Genomic DNA, 22,171 nt, shown 5'->3' on the forward strand with positions numbered 1-22,171 from the left:
ATAAATCTAGAATATATTAAATTTCCACTTTCTTCAAATAACTGGCTAAAAATATGGAACTTTTCCCATTTTATTTCTTTTTATCTGTGTTTTTATTCTTCAAGTCAGTTAAAGGTGTCAAATTGTGTGACAATTGTGTCACAAATCAATGCTAGAGTCAAATCTAGACTGGCAAACAGATGACTAGAGCTCAATCTCTGGTCAAGAAAGCTTACTTACTTAATTTAAGAGCACGCTTAACTTCAAGCATCAGGTTGCAAATCTAAGCTTGCGTGTCCCATGTCAGAGCCAGAAGTCCTAACATGGTCATGCACAATGAACAACATAAAGGTCTCAGAAAGGGTCTGCGAAGTCAAAGAAAAATGTACAAAACATTGAGGCTGTTTATCCAAGTCAGGACTAGCTAAGCAAACCCTAAGAATAAGATTAACAAGCTTTACATTGTGAACAGTGACACTGAGTAAAATAGGCCTCTTTAATAATGTCCTATAAAGTAATATTTCCTGACAGATAATAGTATTTGTTCAAGCAAAGAAACATTTGAACACCATCATGACCAGTCATGAAAAAAAAACAGTTATAAACAGAGACAATGACAAGTTCTTTAAATTTATTTGTAATATAATTTGCAGTCCAGGTAGAGGCAGATATCTACATATTTATCTCTAAAATATGACTTTGAAGGTTAACTGACAGTTTCTTAAAGGCACAGCAGGTATGAAAAGAGAGACATGATCAAATGAACAAAGGTATAAATGTGCTATGTGGTAAATTCAAAGGTAAATCCATGCAAATCTGCAAAATTCAAACCACTTTGAACATGTTGGTCCAATGAGGACCTACAGTCAAAAAGTCCTGAAGCAAATTGTCTTTTATTTTTATGTTTGCAAGAAAAAGAGCCCAAGAGATCAGATCACTGTGAGTGGAAGAAGAACACAAAAATCTGTACATTAAATGTGATCATTCAAAGGTCAGAAAACAACATAAAGAGGTTAGTACTAACGGAAACCAGGAGCTGGTGAGACATCAAAGATCAGCAGTAAGTAAATTAAACTTGCACTAGACAAAAAGGTTACATTCACTCAGTCATTGTAGAATCATTCATTATCCCTTAAGAGACAGAGTGCAATGAGGATTAGAATCACACTTTTTCAACTGAGTGTGAAAAACCCAGAGAACCCAGAAGGGCAGTGAAAATGGCAGGGTATTCTTTTACAGATTAAATTATTAGTACAGTACAACAATGATACATTCATTGAGATAACAGATTGAAGTGAGGAAAAGTTTAAATTAGGGTTAATATAGAATCTACTATTTTGGAATCAGCATCAATTCTTTGGCGAGTACCAACCTCTTTGCTGGTTTTCATCAAAGTCAGTTTAATATTTAACAGATGAAATTGATCACACGGCTTCATCTCTTGGAAACTCTCAGTATTGCACATGGCTTTATTACTTCAAGCCACTTCTGTGGAGCGAAAAGTGCAGAAACGTACAAGTATACCAATCACAGTCATGACTTGTCACATGATTTTTTTTTTTTTTTTGACTACGCTGTAATGAAAATATGTGCCATAAACACACAGATGGACCAACAGAAATACAGACTGAATAAATAACACAAAAACCAAAGCATACTGAGCAAACATGTTCAGGATCAAAAGGAAAGGCCACAACCAGGGAGGGAAAATCAAACAAGGTGACAGTCAAAAGGAATAACATGAGTATTAGTTAAAATACAAAGAGTGACAGAGCATTTATTTTCTGAACCTAATGTCAAATGCAATTTAAAATTGTAATATAATCTATCATTATATAAGTACTCTGTCTGTGTAAAAAATAGTCCTACATCTGTTCACCTTTACTTCCAATCTCTGAATAAAGAAACATAGATATTGATTCAATTAAAAACTTGGATTTTGCTTTTTATTTATTCAAGTATTCAGCTTTAATCAAAGGTATTGCTTCATTATTTCTTTGCTTCATCCAAACACTTAAACTTTTCTCTGTTAAATGCTTAATTGCTTATTTGATCGAGGCGTTAAAAAAAGGCTAGATGAAAAAAATAGAACCTAAATGTGAGAAATTTACCCTGCGTTCTGCAGAAACAGATTGTCAGTCCAAATCAAACATCACAACTTCTCTTTGTGACTTCTCCCTGTGACTACCTCTTGGCAATGTCCATCAGTAAATGTAACAGAATAGCTTTACAGAAACAGAAAGTTGGCACAGAGGAGGCAAAGTCTGAATAATATACAAATGAAACCTGAGGCTTTACTTAACCAACCACCAAGAACCATAGACCTCACCTAAACTTGTAAACGAGTTTTTTTCAACAGATGATCAGGCTCGTGAGTGCAGTGCGTTAAATCAAAGTTATTTCAAAGAGGAAACAATGTTTATATTTTGATTTATAGAAAAAATAAGAATAAAAGAAACGTAAACCATTAATCAAAGTGTATGGACTAGCCACTAAGCTTCTACTACCATCATTATGTCAATTAATTGTTGTTACCTAAAATGAATGACCTTAAGCTGCAAAAAAGTGTCATGTATCTACAAGATGATAGCTAAATGTTCATCCAAACCATAGACTGCATATAAGGAATGGACTCAGGCGGGCATGTCTGGACTTTTTGACTCTGAGGGGGCTGGGGCACTGTTTTGTTTACAAACACACAAAAAATCAACAGTTATTCATCCTCCCAACAGCTTCTAACGCTAAAAATTGAGTATCACTTAATTAAAAAAGGTACAAACTCCTGCACAGGAAACCTTAGTTCATTTGCAATTTTTGTTGGTCTGATTCCTCCCCTCTACACCTGTCACATGAAGTGGATTTGTGAATTATTTTATGTAGCTAAGAAAACCAAGAAAAGGAAATAATCTATGTTGAAAGGCAAAGAAAACTAGCAGCCTGTTGTAACTGTTCAAAGAGCTAAATGTTGTATTTTCAGAGCTAGAGGCGGTCATACCCAGAGAGATTTTGGATACACATTACTTTGCCAAAGCTCTGACAGATAGGTTGCTCTCAAAGCGACAGAATCACTCACTCATAGCTCCGCCGTAAAGCTTACCCTGCTTCATCAAGCATCCAAATGTGACCTCTGTTTACAAAATGAATATCATGATGGACATGCAGACTTAAGGCACTTTGAGATTTGCTTCATTCACTCTCATTCACAGTCTATGGCTGTAAAACCACTCTCAGCACTATATTCATGGACCTCTCAAGGATTGAACTTTGACTTAACTCACTCACCACAAGTAGATGCACATCAATAAGTATTATTAATATGGTACAGTAACGTGAAGTAAGAGCTCGCTACCCCTCAATTGCTCATTTCTAGCTTTACCTGTTTAACTTTTTGGCAAAACTCCCCCCTGTTCACAGCCCATGATGACTTTACTACAACTGATGGACCTGAGGCTAAAACAGCAGCCAATCACGATGAAGCGTTGGAGCCAATGTCATGACTTCTTTTTCTTTTTACATTTCAAGACCAGAGAAAAGAATGTAATCATTTAGAAATAGAAATACAAAAGGTTAATTTGATATTATTAAGCTTTGACGTCTGTATTATGTCCTACATTTGAATGTCAATGTTTGAAATCTTGAGAAACCTAAAGCATTATCTATGGTCAACCACATGGTGTGAACTCCTGATGTTCGAATCATAAAAGACTAAGGGCTGTGTAGCACTGAGTTTTCTAAAGTGAAGTCGTACTGAAAACTAGCCAGGTTATAGTTTATATCCCGGGACATCAGCACATCAGGGACTAGGGGGAACCCAGCCTGCATAGCCAGGATATGAGGAGCCAGAGCAAAGGGGACGTCCCCAAGGAGGTCAGGGAGAGCTGGGGCAGCTGCTGCCACTGCTGATGTTCCTGGTACTGGTGCGTAGGTGGGTAAAGGTGCAGGGAGATTTGTGGTGGTGGTGGGTGGAGCTGGAGCTGGAGCACGATAGGATGACTGTAAGGAAACAAGAAACCTTATGTATCATACATGTCAATGTATGAGACCCACACTGCCAAAACTGAAATCTAAGCAAGTGTTTATGTCTTATTAGATTTAATATGAAGCACATTTACTTAAAAATGGCTTATTTCAAGATACTGAGAGACAAAATGAAACCAAAACAGTATGAGTTCAAACAATCTGCCACTGAGTTTAGAAAAGTTTGCTTGACAAGTTTCTCAAAATACAAATAATGAGTTAATACCAGAAACTAAACAAGTACGTTTTTGTTACCCCATTGATAGTTTTTTTTTATCTTTAAAAACAGTTTATATCTTGTGTATCCTTAGAGCATACACACAGGCTGCCACATCAGGAACATCCTAAGGAAGGAAGCAGCAGAGGCGTAGTCTCAACAAAACACTGACGAATACGTGTTTGTGACTGGACTGTGTGCAGAGTAAGATATGCTGTAATCATGGCCTGGAGTGACACATTTCACTGACAGTGTGGATACTTCTACTTTGTGTTCAAAGGGTGTTTTTTTCTTTTTTTTTTTCAAGCTGATATTTTATGAGACAGCGTTTTTAGTACTTTGTGCGATGTGGGTGAATGTTATATCAATCAAACAGTGCTTCTGTATGTTCTGCATTTATCTCTTTCAGATATTAGTGTCACTCTTTTCTTGCAGCTGTAGGACTTTCTGGGGAGCAGTGCAGGCCTGGATCTGACATCTGTCCAGAGTGGTAGATTTGAGACTTTGTTTTTGTACTTAAGAGTATAATTTAAAGAAAAATGTACACTGAGTATGGAGGATGAAACAGGAAATGGTTATTCCTCTGCAATTAAAGAGGCAGAGGTTTCCTCTGGGACTGCAGCTCAGAGAAGGATCAACAAGAGGAGGAATGAGTCCTGCTTTCTGTTTTCTAATATGTACACTCCATAAAAAATAAAGATCTTACAGCTGTGAATAAAACTGTGACTGTGTAAACATGTGTATTGTAGCTTTAAATCATTTTTTGGCTTGGTTTTCAAGTGGTCTTGGTGTTTCTGCAGCCAGCCTCAAACTAAATCTCAAAGAACTGATGACAAAAAAGGCCAGGATAGTGAAAACCTGTGTTCTGCTTATGTAGTAAGATAAAATGTCACGGCAGCTCAGCACTGCTTGTTGCATGGTGTGAAAAACACCAGAGGGGAGAGGCTCTCACTAACTGTGTGACATGTGGGAGCGTCGTGGTGCCATATGCATCAAATGTGCACATACAGTCACACAGAGATGGTGACATATTCTACTCTCTCTCTGCAAACGTGTGGTAAATAAAAACGGAAATGTCTAATGCACATAACCTCCATCAGCTGGCCAGCAGTTTTTTGCGCTTAGTTTTGAAGCCAGCATGGTAAATGCTGGTGTCACATTTTGGCTCAGTGACTCAGCCCTCAGCACCTGTTGACACCACAGCAGTGCACATTTTACTGAATGAGCCATGCAACACAAGACCAGCTGGGATGTGAACAGATTCTGCTACCAAGGCTGAATCACTGAATGTATAAAAGAAAAGATTTGAGCAGGAACAGATTCCTGCTATAAACCACTGTGCTGATTATCAAGATGCTGATTAGCAAGATGCTGATTCCTACATCTGATGTTATTTTTGTATTTGGATAAACTCACCCTGGATGGCTGCACAATGACATTTGTTGATGGCTGTGCGATGTTCATGGTCTGCATCTTCTTCCTCTGTTCATCGACTGTCTCTCCTGCACGAAAACATGGAAACAAACAGTTTATTCATAATGCATCAAAGGGGGTATTGTGCTTTCCCATATTTTAAACATGGATATAAAGTGACAGTGCTGGATGTTCACACTACACACACAGATTTTCAAACCTCTTCATATTTATGTGTTGTAGAAATCCCTGAGTCTGTCTGTAAACTTGAAAATGCTCCATTCTAAAAAAAAATGATAGCATGAGATCATCACAAGACCTGCTGAAATGATGAGGTCACTACATAAGGATCTCCTGACTTCTTCATGACACACTGAAGGGGTGGACCTCAAACACCAAGGTCCGCTCAAAGCATCATAAATCTTTTTTTTTTTTTTTTTTTTTTTAAATTGCCATTGTGCCATTTCATTGGCTTCAGATCAAGAGTTTTGGGGCTTTTGGGGGTTGTTTGTAAAATGAAAACTTAAGTTTGATAAATTATCAAGTGTCCTGGACCTAGACAGTCACACAACAAGAGAAGTGTGATAAAAAAGTTAAGAGAACAGAAAAAAGGTTAATTTGATTTAGTTTATTTTTCTCTGGCCCCTCACTCAGTTTGTGTTCAACATAATGCCTTGTTGTTACCAAATAAAAATGACTGAAACTAATATGTCCGTGGTACTAACGCACTTTTTTTGTATTTGTATTTATTTAGAGTTATGCCTGGCCAGTTTGTTCACCAGCCTGCTAGACTGGCATCAAAAAGGTGATTTTGCACAGACAGCATTAAAGAAATAGACTCAAGTCCAGCCCCTGAGAAGCCCCCATTTGTTTTGGGCTATGTTATTTAAACTCACAAACACAGGATATGATGGCCTACTTTACCACTGATTGGTTGAATTACTTGCATCTGTGTCTTAAGATAATTGGTTCAGATACAGCCCAACCCAAAATCATATGACAAAAAAAAAAAAAATGACGACGCCATGGACCAGCAATTTCTGAGAGATGAAGTTCAATTCACATTTCCAGGCATCACCAGCAGAGTTTGATGGCCTTAAAGAGACAGTTGTTGAAGCAAAGACAAAAAGTTTAATTGGATTTAAACCATAAAACTGTCTGGATTATTAAGTTATTCTTAGGTATTAAAAAATAAAATCCACAATTTTACACAGACCTCTAGTTTAAAATGTGGAATTACCCTTCAAGAATTCTGAGCATAAGTGATATCTTAAAATCTGAGAGGTTGTATATTTGGATTTGGCTGACTTTGCTGTTCAAAGAGGAAGAAGAAGAAAAGGGAGAAGTCAACATGCTTTATTAATCCCTGAGGGGTAATTCTATTTCTGCACTTCATGATTGAACATGCAACACACACACACTAGGCTGGAAACACACACTGTACAAACAGGACCCTATGGACCTGCACTGATGGAGACATGTCTGAATATGAGTGCTGCTACACAGAAAGTTGCCATGTGCAGATTGGGGTCTGCCGCCTTGCTCAAGAACAGCAGTGCTCAGGCAGTGAAATGGCACTTCTCTGGCTACTGGCCTGATTTCCAAACTCTGCTCTGTATGGGGACTTGATCTGGTGACCCTCCAGATCCTCAGCCAAGTCCCTGCAGACTGAGCTGCTGCTGCCCCGAACAGAGGCACAAATGAGGTCAGCTGCACTTTGTTAACACAACAAAAACAACACCAACCAAAATACAGTGGAGATATCCAGACAAAAACTGCAGCTTTGGATGCACCAGAAAGCAGAAACTCAATCTGGTGCACTATGATGTATTTTTGGTACACGTCTCTTCCTATTTTAAGGTTTTCACTGGCAGCAGGCCGCTGTCACTGAGCCAATTCATTAGAGCTCCCTCGTCAAACAGGGAGAGTACAAAGACTGATGGGAGGAGATCATGAGAAGGTAAATCTGTTAACCTTCTCTTCCTCTCAAGAGTCAAACTGACTGTTTCCACTGAGTGAAATCATTCACACAGACGTCATCGTCTCCCTCCCTGTCTCCACAGCAGCGTCCTCAGTGGAGGAGGGAGGAGGAGGAGGAGGAGGAGGAGGAGGAGAGCTTCCTCAGGAGTTAATCAGGCTGACAACCTACAGTGTTTCTGTGTGTATTATATCTAAACCCAGCATTAGCTTCCAATGTCTCTCTCTGTCATGTTTTATTTATTTATTTTTACAAATGAGAGAGTGGTATAGATGCTTACTTACAGTTTTGAGTTCGATGTTTACATCTGTTCATGGCTATCAGGGATTATTTTTTATTCAACACTCAGGCACAGCAGTAAGACAGTAGCTTAATACTCTACATCATATAGAAACAAATAGCTGGCAGTAAACCAAATATGTTCATATTCTTACAAGGTAAAAGTTCTAAAATTCTGTTTTTGCCAATTCAGTTTGGTATTCCTAAGGGGGAGAGGATCATCGAAGTGTTTTCTGCAGTAGAAAAACACCCTCCCTCTTCAACAAACAGGTCTCTCTCTGTAGGGATCTTTTCTGTAATACTTGTCAGATATTGAGAATAAGAATTTAGCCCTGTTGGTGTTAATAAAACTTTAAATGGCACCATTTAATCTCAAATTCTCCACTGGAGAAGACTCATTCCTACACCCTGTCAATGCTACATGTTAGCAACACGCAAAACTCTGAGTGTAACTGCCATTCCAAAACTGTATTCAGAGGGGGATCAGAGTCACAGCTATGTAACTAAAGGCTGGTTCTGACGGTGAATTATGCATCTGTGTAAAATAACTATTTCATCCTTTGACCTAAAACTCAAAGGAGCAGTACCAACTTACATTTACAACTCATAAATATGGTATGTGTATGTTTTACCATTCTACAGAACAGTGTTGGCTGCTTGAATGAATGAAAGAGGTGAAAAAAATCACCCATATATAGTCACTGAACGACGCAGTGAACGTGTGAATACATGAGCACAGACAAAAATGTAGCTAGTGTTATGCAGCATGAAGCAGCCTCAACAAGAAAGAGTTTAAAGTTTTACTAATAAGTCTGCACAAGGCCGTTAAAAGAAATGAGACTAAATTTGACTCCTGTACTATTTTTAGTGATGCTGTGAAATAAAAAGTACATTCATGTAACTGCTTTTAGTATTATAATTCTTTAATATAAGGCAAATCAAATAAGGTTGATTTAAATTAAACCAAATCAGGTTGAATCAGATCAGATCAAATTAGGTCAGGACAGAGACTATTAGAGTGAGACACCCTATCAGGGCTCCTATCTGCCAGAACAGCTAACTCATCCAGAGACCACTTCAGTTTGTTTTGATTTTTTTGACAAATCTATTCTAGTAAATTTATTCTTTTAAATTATCCAACTTGCATGGATAAAGGAGCTATGTCAGTATGATTTGTTTGGTTTTTCCCTGGACATCCAAACACAGACCAGAAGAGATCTGGTAGTTTCCAAGTGACCAAAAGTCTGGACCTGCTGTGACTCCCCACAGCCTCAGCTTGATCCAGGTTGCAGGACACCTGTTACCTCACCCTGCTGTGATCCACCAGCTCAGCTTCAGACATCTGCTCAGTGCAAGTATATCAAAAGCCATTTTCAGAGACATTCAAGTATTTCTCCTCTTTGTCACCATTTTCTTTTCTCTTTTTAATCAAATTTTGGTTTTATGATGGCGTTGAATGCACATGATCAAAGCTTGTCAGTTGTCACTGACCGGCTCAGCCTTTTATTCAAAGTGACTAAAACAGAGAGGATCTACAGATCACCTCAGTGTGAAGTACTGATGGTAAGAAAGCCCCTGAATTATAATATGACCTACTTTCAAATATTGGACAATTTTGTTTTGTAGATTATTTTTTCAATAAATCTTAAGAAATATTCTGATAATTTCAAGTACTGAATTTTTTATTTATTAGATATGAGCTATAAGCATTAGAATTACAATAAGGTCCTAAAATATTAAACTTCACATGCAATTCATGTGAAAGTTTGCCTTCTCAAATGTATAAAAACAAAGAAAGCATTTTACAATACTCTTGTTTGCCAAGATGTGCCTGTAGTTAGGGACACACCAATCCAGCTTTTCTGACTGGTAAAGTTTTTAGCAAAGACAAAAAATGAGAACATATGAAATTACTGAAGTTGATATTCATTTAGACTAAAAATGTTTAGATATTTATCTATTTATTAGTTCGGTGTACACAATTCCTCAGGACTTAAAGAAACTAGTATTCAGTTGTAAACTAAATCATAATTTAGCCTTAGTTTCAAGTACAGATCAATCCTTTCCAAACAGATACCTGATCCAGCTTGAGGGGCTGGATCGGGCCGATACCCGTTACCAGGATCGGGATCAGTGAATCCCTACCTATAATACTTTAGAAACTAGAGATTCTGCACAACCAGGGACCAAAGTGCAGTTTGGAAAAAAAAGGATTACTCACTAAGTCAGTATAATCTGTTGGGGGTGTTTTGTTGTTGTTGTTGTTGTTGTTGCCGTTTTTCTTTTTGAAGTATAAAATATCAAGAAGTAGTACAAGCTGATCAAGGCTGCTGTAGAGCAACAACTCCCATGTTCTTTAGGACCAAACTACTAAAAATTTCCCCCCCAGCTCATCTTAGTTATTTACAACCTGAAATGTGTAAATAAAAATAAAAATAGTGCCCACGTTTAGAAATGTGTTTATTCCCAGTAAAAACAACAAACTGTATTTTAGAACATATGCACTCTAACACAGTTTAAAGGCTCCTCCTCCTCTAATGATGCCCCAGATGATCATTTCTGACTGAGCTATATTTAGGATGCCATCACTGTCTAAAATGTTTGAGTGTAATGCAGCCATTTACCAGCACATTGCTAATTATAACGACTGTCTTTGATAAGATGACTGCTTGGTGAGCAGGAGGTTTACAGTGAACGTCTGTGAGCTCAGTGTGTCGCCTCAGTCTGAAAAAGAAAGCCTGGCTCTGACACTTGTTCCCCTCCTCTGCCAAAAATAACACACAGCTCCTGACCATCTGTGTCTCTTACACCAGCTCAACAACTAAACCCGTGAGGATGAATAATACCGTGTTTAAACACAAGGTGAAATAAACAGTTTAATTTAAAATGACCCCTGATTCATGTCGATTGTTGTATTTTTAGGTTAAACCAGATGGCTTAGACTTAAAGCAGGAGAGCGTACAGTCACTGCTGGCCTTCTATAAATGATGAAACTAATTATAAACACCTACATCTATTTCAGAGTTACTTTACGGTGAACAACTAAAAACGACAGAATTACATAAGAGCCATACACCAAGAAAACTTTTAAATTAAGAGGTGTAATATCAAATTTTAATTTGATAAATGAGGAAAAGTTTAGTCACCTTTATCTACTGCTCCAACTTTTCTTTGTTCTGTGGTCTTCCTATATGAATTTCTTCATATTCAGGACTAATTTGGTTGTGTGTAGTGCTACGCACATTCATTGTTGTATTAGCTTTTAATTTCTGACTTTTTTACTAAAAGCTTGGTAACAACATCCAATCTTAAAAGCAAAAGTGATGGCAAGATCAATCTGATCACACATCATCCATAGACAGAAATCAGACACATTTCAGCCCGCCCTGTTGATGATGTGGCACAAACAGGATATCTAAATATGAGATCCTGTCCTGCAATCCAGACAACAGCAGCAGAGCTGGTGAGAGCATCTCTAAGCTGCTGATCTCTACAAAGTCACTTCAACCAGAGGAGGTAGTGATAATAGCAACCGTGTTCAAAGCTGAGACATTTGTCTCATTTCTGTTTAATGCTGAGTCAGCATCAAAGCTTTGTGGAGAAAAAAGGCCAAATGAGGGCAGAGATGTCAATAGAAACACTCCCAAAGAAGTTGTATTCACCTTTTCTAATGTTAAATTTGATCAAAACGTTCACTTTGATGTGAACATGATCTTATCTCAACTTCAAACTGATCTCCTGTTTTTATTCCCAAGTTTGAGCCAGCACGCTGGAATTCTCTGAGATGTCATTAGTTGATCAAGATACAGTAAAGGTAAAGATTACACAAATTTGACGTGCATTTGTCATTTCTGTGACCCAGCCCAAGCAAACAATAACTGCTACTGTGCCGTGTCTCACAGAGTTACTGCATGTCAGCTCTGCAGATCTGTATTGCAGACACAAACTAATTTGACAAACACCTCACACTGAACGGTGGTGTAATACTAGGGCTGAGCGATTTTGGAAGCATGCAATTTTATTTATTTATTTATTTATTCAATTTTATTTAATTTTATTTATTTATTTACTTTTTATTGGGGGAGGTTATCTTTTGCATTATTTACAAAAACAATTAATAAATTCATTCTATATCATTCTATAGTATGAAGGCTAGGCCTACATGTTGTGCTGAAATTAAAAAGACTGAAGGTTTGTGTACATTAAACTTTTTTAAAATTGTATTTTATAAATTGGAGACTCCGCGATTTAAAAATTGCACTCTGCTACATTGCGATGTTGTTTTAAATTTGATTAATTGTTCAGCCCTATGTAATACACATGTTGAGCACTGTTCATTACCCCTAAAACTTGTATTATCTATCATCACAACATTTTAGCAGTAAAATAACATTTTGTTGATGATAATTAAAAATTTACAGTTTTATCTGTATCTTATCCATTTAACTGTGCTGACATCATTTTGTGGAATTACAGGCTTTACGTTTGTTGCCTGTTTTATCTGTAATTATTTAATCATCCTCTACACTTGTTTTGCATTTGTTAGTTGATAACTGAAGTACTTTTGATTGCAGTGTTTTAATAAATAGATAAATAAAACTTAACTGCTCGATTAACTAGTAATAGTAATTAATGTGTAGAGTTGTTATTTTAAGAATGTTTGGTTGCCATTGTTATGAATAAAGCATGAACGTTTCATCAGCCATTGTACTCAAATACACAGTGTGTAGTCAAAGTCAAAGTCGTTGTGTTGGTATCCACAACATGAAGAGTTGTAGCGAATGCAAGAGAGAAATCTCCAGTTCAGGGCTTTGTTTGTTGGTGTAGTCGCAAGCAAGAGGGTAAAAAAGTTGTATTCAGTTTTTGCCACACATCGTCATCCACTCTTGGGAAGTAGTGAAATGTGAGTGACACGATCATGAGGTGGAGATGACAGCTGGAACTTCCTCTCTCTCATTCCTTATCATCCGTTTCCTCTCAGCATGTGAAACTCAGGGCTTTCTGAATGACAGGACTGTGAAGCAAAACCACAGCAGGGATGTCTATTCCCTGTCTATGTACTACATCTTTAAAATTTTGTTTTCAAACGTGTGGTTCTTCAAAGCGATTCTTAATATACGATCAACTGCTCCTTCCTCCTAGTTATCTGGTTTGGCATTAACCTTTGATTTATACCCTTTTTTTTTACTAATCCTATGCTCGTGTGTGAGAGAGGTTTCAGGATACTTAAATGAGTACAAAGTTATCTCATTAGACCAGAAGCTGTCCATTTGTGCTGATACAGAGGAAGCAACACTCTGCATATGGTGCCTCACAGGCTGTATTCATCATACTGATATCTCAGCACAGACCAGGTTACATGAAAATAGAAAATGTGAAAGAGGGCACGGCTGATTTCCTGTAACTGTTAGAACACAGGCAAAGAAGCAGGTTTGTAAAGTTTAAGTTTCAAATAGCATCCAAGATCAAGCCAAATGAATAATCAAATAAAGCCAAAATAATCTGATTGTGTTTACTACTATCTTACAATTTCATCTGGTAAAAGAGTTTTAAAAATTTCATTAATTAATAAAAATAAAGCCTGGGGTTTTGCTGTCACACCTCATAAAAGCACGACTATGATTAACTACAGTACAAACAACAGTCCAGATGAAACCTTGAATTCTGCTTTGCATAAGGCCAAAGCTCCAAGGGCCCAGCCCACCACAACATGCAACACAAAACTCTGTTTACCTGAAAGACATGAGCCCTGTTTGAGTTACAACTGGGTGAAACTTGTTAATAGAAGAGCATTAAGATGAGACACAGTAACCTGCGACTAGACACATCTCAGACTGTGAGCTCAGCTTCAGTTGTATTTTGACTGTGCAGCAATGCAGCACAGCACCCTGCAGGTGCTGACTGCACCCAGATCTTGTGCAAATAAGGAAATGAGGATAGAGCAGGAAACCTCTCCAAATATGTCAGTGATTATGCCTCTATTGCCATGTATCTAACTTATCATGTGTACATCTTAATGTCCCATTAAAGTTACTGATCGTAGGTCTGGGAGTCCCTGAGCTCTCTTGTCTCCCAGGTTCCTCTGGATCATTGCTATAGACAACATCCTAATCTGACAAATTCTCATTGTGCCAAGGTTGTGTTAGTTCTCACCGATGATGACAAAGCCTCCATCTACTTCTTTCTCTGATGTGGACTTCTTTGAGTCTTTACGGAGTCCCAGAAAACTGAACATGATTATTGCCCTGAACAGAAAAGAATTAAAGATTAGAATTAGATTATAGTCATCTGACAGTAAGTTCAACATCAAAACAACTGATTACAGGCATAGTTTAACAGCACACTAGCACATTTCTTTTAGTGAGGCATGAAAAAGTTAAGTTGAGGTTAACAACACACAATATAAATCACAATATTGGTCAGATTAGTTATTCTATAACAACTGAGGAGATATGATGTAATTTGATTTAAAAGTGATGTTACTTGAGGTTACATTCTGTTATACTTTAACTATTGCCTTGAACCATGCCCCTTTGAGTTAAAAGCATGAACTTTTCTGACAGGAACTAGAAAAGGTCGCTCTTACTGTCGCGGTGCCTTGTCATGAAGTTCAGACTACAGCAAAGAAGTCAGTTCATGGTTTCCTACGCGCTAACTAAACTGTTTAGCTTTAGTCGATTGGGTTAGTTTTCAGCTTTTCGACAGTTAGTTTCTCTATGCTTTAATACTACGGTCTATAACCTCATTAATCTTCTGTTCTTGTACTTAAACCGTCAAATAACATCATCCGTGTTATTGTGTTGTGATCCTGACGTCACGGGTTTCCGTTTTCTCCGTGTTCGTGGAGAAACTTAAAAGGAATACATAGTTCCACTAGCATTGGGCAAAAATAACTGATATTAATAAATAGTAACTAACTAACTAGATAAATGAATAATGGCTAAAACTTGTTTTTTTCCGAGCATTCTGTTACAAAAAGATTTTGAAATATGCAAGTAAAATAACTACGGTATCTTTTAAAGTAGATATTGAACCTCAATTGCAGTTTCAAACAGGGTTGTCAACTGTTTCAAAGCTGAGGAAAATTTAACTTAATTTGTATTCACAGTGTTATTTAAATATATTAACTCTTTAAACATCTTGTCTATACTTGTAATATTCCCAAGGAATAATCAGAATATGTACAGTTTTCTTAAACATGGCATAAAGGGCCCTCATATACAACTGTGTTTAAATTAGGTTTACGGTTACTCCAAGTGTTTGTGGAATTAAAGTTTACTCTCTTGGCCTTCTCAGCTAAAATGGAAATAATAAACATCGGAAACCTTAGGCTACTTTAGATATGACACATGTCAACTTTTATTTTGATCCGAAGTGATGGCGAATGAAATTTATTTATTTTTACTGCTTTCCTTACATTGATGTCTTACAGGTGTTTTTATTATTATTATTATTATTATCTATTCTATATATTTTATTATTTAGAAAAAAAAAACTTAACTGTTCAAGATTTATCTCACATCAACAATGAGTGAAGATTGAGTTAGGTCTTAAAAGTAGGCTCAAACTTTATCCATCCATTACATTATCTTTACCACACAGGGGTCTATGTTAGAAGCAGGGTAGACCCTAAAAAGGCATTCACAAATATATATTTTAATAGAGTAAAGAATGGTTCACTTCAAGTTGGAAAAGAAAAAAAAACACATCAGAACATTTTATCAAATCTGTCAATGAAACAAAAATAATTTATATTTTTCAAAAACTACAAAGTGCAGATGTTCGCAAATAAAGTGGAACCATGCACTTCTTTTTTCAGGGGACACATTTTTTGTGGCACGTCGGATATGTCGTTGAAAACGTAATAGGGGTTGGATTTTAACTCCGCTGCCTGCCGTTGGAACAAGCAACTTGCGGTTTGAGATGTATTTGTGATAACTCCACCCGCGCGGGCTTTTGCCTGAATTGAAACAAATACACCAATCATTTCCCGCGCGCTGACGCATTGTACAGACCTCAGAAACGTGAAAACAGCAAACTGACAAGATGTCATCGATACTGGACGTCCCAAAACCAAGGATAAACTGCTCTATGCTGTCCCAAAACATCAACAGACCGGTCTGCTTTGTTGGAAGAGTAGAAAAGGTGCGAGTTTGTGGCGAGCGGCCAAATAAAATCATCATTTAAATCGGACCCAACGTATCTAACTTTACTACCCTGTAATGGTGATAACAGTTAAGTGTCTCTTTGCAGGTGCACCCCACGGGTAAAACGTTCACCGTGTCGGATGGAGACGGAAAAACTGCAACCGTTGAACTAAACGAACCTGTAAGTAACGCTAATTAACCGCTGTCTGTGTCTGTTTGCCAATTCAACAGAAAGTGTCTAGTTAATTGATAAATCCACCCATGACTGCCTGAACGTCCTGTATGAAAATGCTGTTGAGTCATTGTACAAGCACATCAAGTCGTCTTTCAGTGTTTGATGGGTTCTGATCATTTCAAGTATTGTTTGTGTCACTATTACGCCGCAGTGTGTCTGTTGGGCCTGACGCTAGGGGGCAGCGTTTCTTTGATTGTTGTAACAAGCAGCTTGTTTATCATAAATCTAACCACTACAGATAAAATGTGTTTCTCATTTAAAATTATCGCCTAAAGCACAAATTCTAGCTCAGTACTCATCACATCTTATTTTCACTGCATTTGTTGTGCAGTGAAATATTCTAATATCCACATTCTTTGTACAGCAAATAATATCCAGAACTTGTTTTCCAAATAAAATTGTAAAAGAGAGAGAGAGAGAGAGAGAGGGCCAGAAGAGATGTCATAGAGCAGAGAGCACACACTCAGTGCAGTCAGATGACATCTTCTCATGAGGAAAAGCTGGCAAAGTTATGGGGCGTGTAAAAACTACAATCACCAGTATCCAAAGCTGATATCAGACATTTAAACCCAGTCATCATTTCTTCTGCAGCTTGAGGAGGAGCTCAGTGGGGTGGTGGAGATCATCGGCATGGTGTCCAACAAAGGAGTAATAATGGGTTCAACATACAATATGCTGCGAGAGGACAGGGGCATCACTTTTGGTACGTCTTAATTTATTAGTGATGTAAGCACAGAAGCTGCTACCTTTGGACACTAACAGAGCTTTTTTTCTATTTCTCCCTTAGATATGGAGCTGTATAATGAAGCCCTGAAGCTGATCCATGATTTCCCTCAGCACTACCCTTTTGAAATGGCTGCAAGTGGATGAAGTTCAATTCATTAACCTATTTGTTCACTTAACATCTTCACTTTATATGTCCACTGTTTGTTTCACTTGCCCAGGTTTGTTGTGAGTAAAGTTAGATTCGTATAAAGGAAAATGCGTTTTAACGCCAAGGTTTGACAATAAAATGAGCACTGATTGAAATTGAATGAAGTAAAAGTCCTATTCTTCCCCTAAAATAAAACATTGTCTTTTTCCAGTAAATCCTCAATCTTCAAGCGAATCAGTGAAATTATTAATGGTAAGCAGAATGATAACGTATATTAGAGATTTTTAGTCGTGTCTATTTTAAATACTATTGCTTTTGAACAAAACTCTGAGGAAAATGGGTGTGTGGGGAACCATGATGGCCTCCAGGGGGCAGTGTAACCAGAGAAGTCAATGGTAAGCAAGGAGACCTCTGAAACAATCTGTTTTTGAATCTAACCTTAATCCACGTGGTTACCAGTCTTGAACAGGTGTGGCTTTGCACTAGCAAGAGCAATGGTTTGATAATTTTGACAGTGATATCTTATTTATTCTCAAATTTCAAACCCATCAGGCCTGTCTGTCCCTTTTTCTTCTAAGACTGAGATTCCCCTCAAGAGGTGGTGGTTATTGTTTTCACTGTAGAAGACGATGACAGCAATAGTTGTTATTGTTGAAGAAGAAGAGAGAATTTTTGTTGTTTTGCATGAAATATTAAATAGAATTGAGAGTATGTTATGTGTGAGAAGCATGCATCAAATGAGTGTAAATCCATCACATCAAAAAAGATCACATTGAAATGAAGTGAAACTGGGACAGACAACGACTAAAAGGAGAAACAGTCAGAGGGGAATTTGTGGTTCATTGTTGAAGACTAGCACCGTAAAACAGACATGAGCTATCAGAAGGCTATGTGGCTGTCATGGAACTTTCTGGCTGTTATTCTCCAGCCATAAGACATGTCCTGCAGCATCAACACCCATCAAAATGATGATTACAATCAATGATGTCATCTTCAGGATCCTGTTTGATCTGCAAAGGCCTCTGTCATATAGTGATGTGATGTTGTAGCAACAGATGGACTTGTTTTTAAATCTGAATGCTCAATGTTGCTAAAATTCTAGTTTCTGCACCTTTAACCCCAAGTGTGATTGCTCATCAGTGCATGCTGAGATCTGATTGTTCTGTCAGAGGTGGCCTGGGAGGGATTTGCCTGCAGTGGTCTGGTAGTGAGAACTTTCATGTATGCTTGGCCACATTGAGGAGCCCCCACCGTAAGGGCACTGTCACATTGGCCATACATACTGTGCTGTACTCAAACACGATAGTGCTTAACTCCCCTCGAAGCGTCAATCCCCTACTATGCAGGACAGTCCCCAGTCACATTACCCTAAGAAGTGTGGTCTCATCAGAGTCAGCACAATGGAGAATGCAGAGAACATGGCTACAACTTCAATGATTTCTTGACTTGAAGTTAAGATGTTTCGGTCTAAGAGCCCTCTAAAACCCTCGTTATTGTTCACTCATGTCGAGAGGAGCGATTGCAGGCATTATCTGTAATGCGTTATACGTCATTCCCTTGTTTTACGCACGTGCTTGTGCATAAAGTGTACCGCACCAAGGCACACCTCTCCAAAGTGGGCCAAAGCAGAGAAGTGTACCGTGCCTGACATCAGTACACTTGTGGTCCCACTTGCCAAACAAACTGGACCTTAAGGTTAAGACTCTGGCACACTTCAGATGGCTAATGTGACCTGCTCTAACAGACAGCTCCCTTAAGTAGTGTTAGTTTGAATCTGAAGGTTAAAAGGTTATAGAATATCACTGAGGGCAAGGTGTAAACGCTCACACTTAAAACTGGTCAGATAATAACACTCTTGGATGCCCCCTGGTGGGTCATTAGGTAAACACCCCTCACGTTTTGTTCTTTATTCTCTCAATTAAAAAAAAAAGAAAGAAAAGAAAACTTGTGATGATGAATGATAATGCATTCATCGGGACTTGAACGATCCTGTAACTTAAGCCAAATCAACGTTTTTGTTTTTATTATTATTATTTAAAGGGAACCAGAAAACACTTCTTTCAGATAATAAAGCCTTTGAGGGGACCAGTTTTATGGTGGTTTTCTATACTCACTAAAGTTGGACTACTTGATAAAAATAGAAGATATATCATGAGGGCTATCACTGAGCTGAGCTTCTGTCCTCCTGTTCTGCTCCTCTGCTGTGGAAAAGCTGATTGGTGATTAATTAAGGCACTGCCTGCAGCAGCAGAAACTCAGCTTGTGCTCTGTTGCCCCCTGCTGGATAATGGGATACATTGCAGCCAGACCAACATGGTCAGATTGACTATAATGAGCTTCCTGTCTGCATTTATCCACTAATGAAGGGAAAATGAACCATTTTACATGTCAGATCCAAATTTACAAACGACCATCGAGACAGAGAGAGGCTTTGTGACTTAAAAACGAGGGTAAATGTAGAAGTTTCCTGTCCTACAAATCAGACAACAACAGAGCTGGTGAGATCATGTGTAAGCTACTGATTTCCTCAAAGCCACTTCAGTCAGAAGAGGTGGTGATAATAACAGTAACAATGTCAAAGCTGAGGCATTTTCTCATTTATGCTTGAATTCAAGAGCCTGTCAAGTGGAGACAATATAAATGTTTAAGAAAACAAGAATCCAGTGTCCTTTTTTTCAAAGTCAAATAATAAATTCAACAAAAACCACAATTAAAAGCAGTTATATAAGAGATAGTGAGAATTCATAGTGTTAAAAAAAACTTTAAAATATGGCTGATGGTCAAGTTTTGAGCCAACATGTCATAAATAGTGTGCTGGAGTAAACTTTGGGTATCTAAATTAAAGTAGGCTAAGTTAAAGAAGTTTAGTCCTCTCAACATGGTTTTTGTTTTATCCGAAATTATATCACACATCGAGCTTTGATGATGGAGTAAAAGTATGTGCTCTCTGTAACTTACATCAACATGTTTTGTGATGAAGTCACTTTGCTTTAAGTGCAAGTGTTCACACCTTACATTAACCAAAGGCCTCTAGTGAGCTGATTTAAACTCTTAACCTTCAAGTGAAAAAATGCACAGATGATAATGAGCTCTGTGCTGTTCTCTGGCTCTGATGAGTATGACATGGTCAGTGTGACTTTCTCCTGTAATGATTTAGCAGTTTTGTAAAGTTTAGTTTGATTTTTCCCAAAAGAATACGATCACTGATTCTCCTGTTGGTGGCTGATACTCTTGGATCAGTCTTTGAAAGTATTTACAAAGGTGTAACATCATTGTGTTGTGTCCACATATAAGGCATTTCTATTACACAGTTAGAAAGCCAACTAAGTGCATGCTGTCCACTGCTTGCGCTCAGAAGTTTTACATGTTGAGCTTCATATCCAGAGCAGAATACCACTGGAGCTTTGAGGTATGATTTCTCTGCTTTCATTTTTAGCTTCAGTGTGAATATCTGTCTAAATGTTTGTATCAGTTTTTCATCATGTTTAAGGTTAACATGAAAATTCATCTTTCTCCTCTTCAGTCAGCTCTAGAGGTCAGAAAATACAGCTTGACCCCACAAACCCTGAACAGCCTGAGTGACCTGATGACAATGGGATATAACTTTTTGAAAACACATTCAACTTCAACATCAAGTCACATCTTCAAAAATGACATAAAAAAAAAAACTGTTTTTTTTTCTGATCTAGCACAAGGTGTCTCGGGATCTCTCTGGAGATGATCTAGAATGGGATAAGTGGGACCAGGGGGTTCTTCATAGACCTGCTGATGAAGACCATGAAGGTGGACTTTGGTCAGAGAATCACACCATCAGAGATTCACCAGCACCCATTCATCACCACGAGCCACCTCAGCTCTTTTCTCCCAAGCCCACAGTAAGTATGTGTGTGGGTTTTGCATGTGTGTGAGTGTGTGTGTCTAAAACAGGCTGTGTGACTCAGTGCTTGGCTTCCTTTCAGTGTGAAGAATGGTGTTGAGCTGATGACCATCTGTAAGGATGCGAGCCCCAATGAGGAGACCTCCACCTGCACTGATGGCTTCAGCCCCCACAGTGATCCTCCAGAGGGACGTCCTGCAGGACTGAACGACAGCAAGGAAAACACAATCATGCCTTCTGGAAACAGTCCATCGAAGAAGAGGGAGAGAGAGGGTGAAGATGGTCCAGAGAGTGGGAAAAGGTACATGTTGAAATAACTTTTCTCTCATGCTCTCATTCTCTTTCTTCCGTTTTTAGAGAAATAGTTGATATTTAGACTTTTATTTATTCAGTTTTGTTCTCAGTTTAACAGAGTGTCTGGCACATTTAACACAGAGCTCAATAAGAATCTAGAAAAGGAAGAAGACAGTTTAAAGCATGTATTATGGTATAAAGACACAGATTGTTTTTTCTTATATTTTTCTTGGTGTAGTGATAAAGCAAACTACTGTCTGGTGAAATTTAGTGCTACTCGTGAGTGAGTTATCACCTCACAGACAGCCAAGTTAGCAGGTTAAAGAGGGGGTATTACACTTTCACATATGTTAAACATGGATGTAAAGTAACAAAGATGGATTTTCATACTCAACGTGCAGATTTTCAAACCTCTTAGAAGAAATCCCTGAACCTGACTTTAAAACGGTCTATTCAAGATGTACACTGCCTGGCCAAAGAAATATTTTGCCACCAAAAAAAAAAAAATTAACACACTCTTATATTTTGTTGGACTGCCTTAAGCTTTGATTACAGCACACATTCATGTGGCATTGTTTCAATAAGCTTCTGCGATGTCTCAAGATTTATTTCCATCCAGTGTTGCATTAATTTTTCGCCAAGATCTTTCATTGATGATGGTAGAGTCTGACCGCTGCGCAAAGCTTTCTCCGGGACTTCCTAAAGATTCTCAGTGGGGTTAAGGTCTGGACTCTGTTGTGTGAAAATGATGTTTCATGCTCCCTGAACCACTCTTCACAGCTTGAGCGCAACAAATCCTGGCATTGTCATCTTGGAATATGGCCGTGTCATCAGGGAAGAAAAAATCCATTGATGGAATAA

At 38.0% G+C, this 22,171-nt stretch overlaps 2 protein-coding genes across 3 annotated transcripts; one reads left to right on the forward strand and one right to left on the reverse strand.

The window, feature by feature from the left end:
- Positions 1-636: 636 nt before the first annotated feature.
- umad1 (UBAP1-MVB12-associated (UMA) domain containing 1) lies at positions 637-14,710 on the reverse strand. Of its 2 annotated transcripts, none has more exons than XM_074687560.1 (4): positions 14,625-14,710; positions 14,037-14,128; positions 5,630-5,715; positions 637-3,972 (listed from the first exon to the last, which is right to left on the reverse strand). In XM_074687560.1, the coding sequence occupies exons 1-4, from the start codon at positions 14,627-14,629 to the stop codon at positions 3,685-3,687; spliced, it is 471 nt and encodes a 156-aa protein (XP_074543661.1). In that variant the 5' UTR covers positions 14,630-14,710; the 3' UTR covers positions 637-3,684. The 2 variants fall into 2 exon arrangements, with proteins under 2 accessions (XP_074543661.1, XP_074543662.1); XM_074687561.1 differs by having other exon boundaries at positions 14,470-14,704.
- A 1,158-nt stretch (positions 14,711-15,868) lies between these two features.
- On the forward strand, positions 15,869-17,337 carry rpa3 (replication protein A3). The gene is made up of 4 exons (XM_074687054.1): positions 15,869-16,028; positions 16,137-16,211; positions 16,857-16,968; positions 17,053-17,337. The coding sequence occupies exons 1-4, from the start codon at positions 15,930-15,932 to the stop codon at positions 17,133-17,135; spliced, it is 369 nt and encodes a 122-aa protein (XP_074543155.1). The 5' UTR covers positions 15,869-15,929; the 3' UTR covers positions 17,136-17,337.
- Positions 17,338-22,171: the final 4,834 nt, after the last annotated feature.

This window comes from Halichoeres trimaculatus, unplaced genomic scaffold (assembly GCF_033239565.1).
Source record: "Halichoeres trimaculatus isolate MK-OKI-2021-1 unplaced genomic scaffold, fHalTri1.1 fHalTri1_scaffold_14, whole genome shotgun sequence".
NCBI lineage: Eukaryota > Metazoa > Chordata > Actinopteri > Labriformes > Labridae > Halichoeres > Halichoeres trimaculatus.

What these genes read in the sequence shown, in the direction of transcription:
- umad1 (XM_074687560.1), bottom strand. An exon ending in TGGAGGCTTTGTCATCATCG is followed by an intron (nt 5,716 to 14,036) that starts GTGAGAACTAAC and finishes GTTTTCGTGCAG; the next exon opens with GAGAGACAGTCGATGAACAG. An exon ending in TCATTGTGCAGCCATCCAGG is followed by an intron (nt 3,973 to 5,629) that starts GTGAGTTTATCC and finishes GTTTCCTTACAG; the next exon opens with TCATCCTATCGTGCTCCAGC.
- rpa3 (XM_074687054.1), top strand. Translation starts at nt 15,930, where the DNA reads ATGTCATCGATACTGGACGTCCCAAAACCAAGGATAAACTGCTCTATG. An exon ending in CCGTTGAACTAAACGAACCT is followed by an intron (nt 16,212 to 16,856) that starts GTAAGTAACGCT and finishes TTTCTTCTGCAG; the next exon opens with CTTGAGGAGGAGCTCAGTGG. An exon ending in GGACAGGGGCATCACTTTTG is followed by an intron (nt 16,969 to 17,052) that starts GTACGTCTTAAT and finishes TTTCTCCCTTAG; the next exon opens with ATATGGAGCTGTATAATGAA.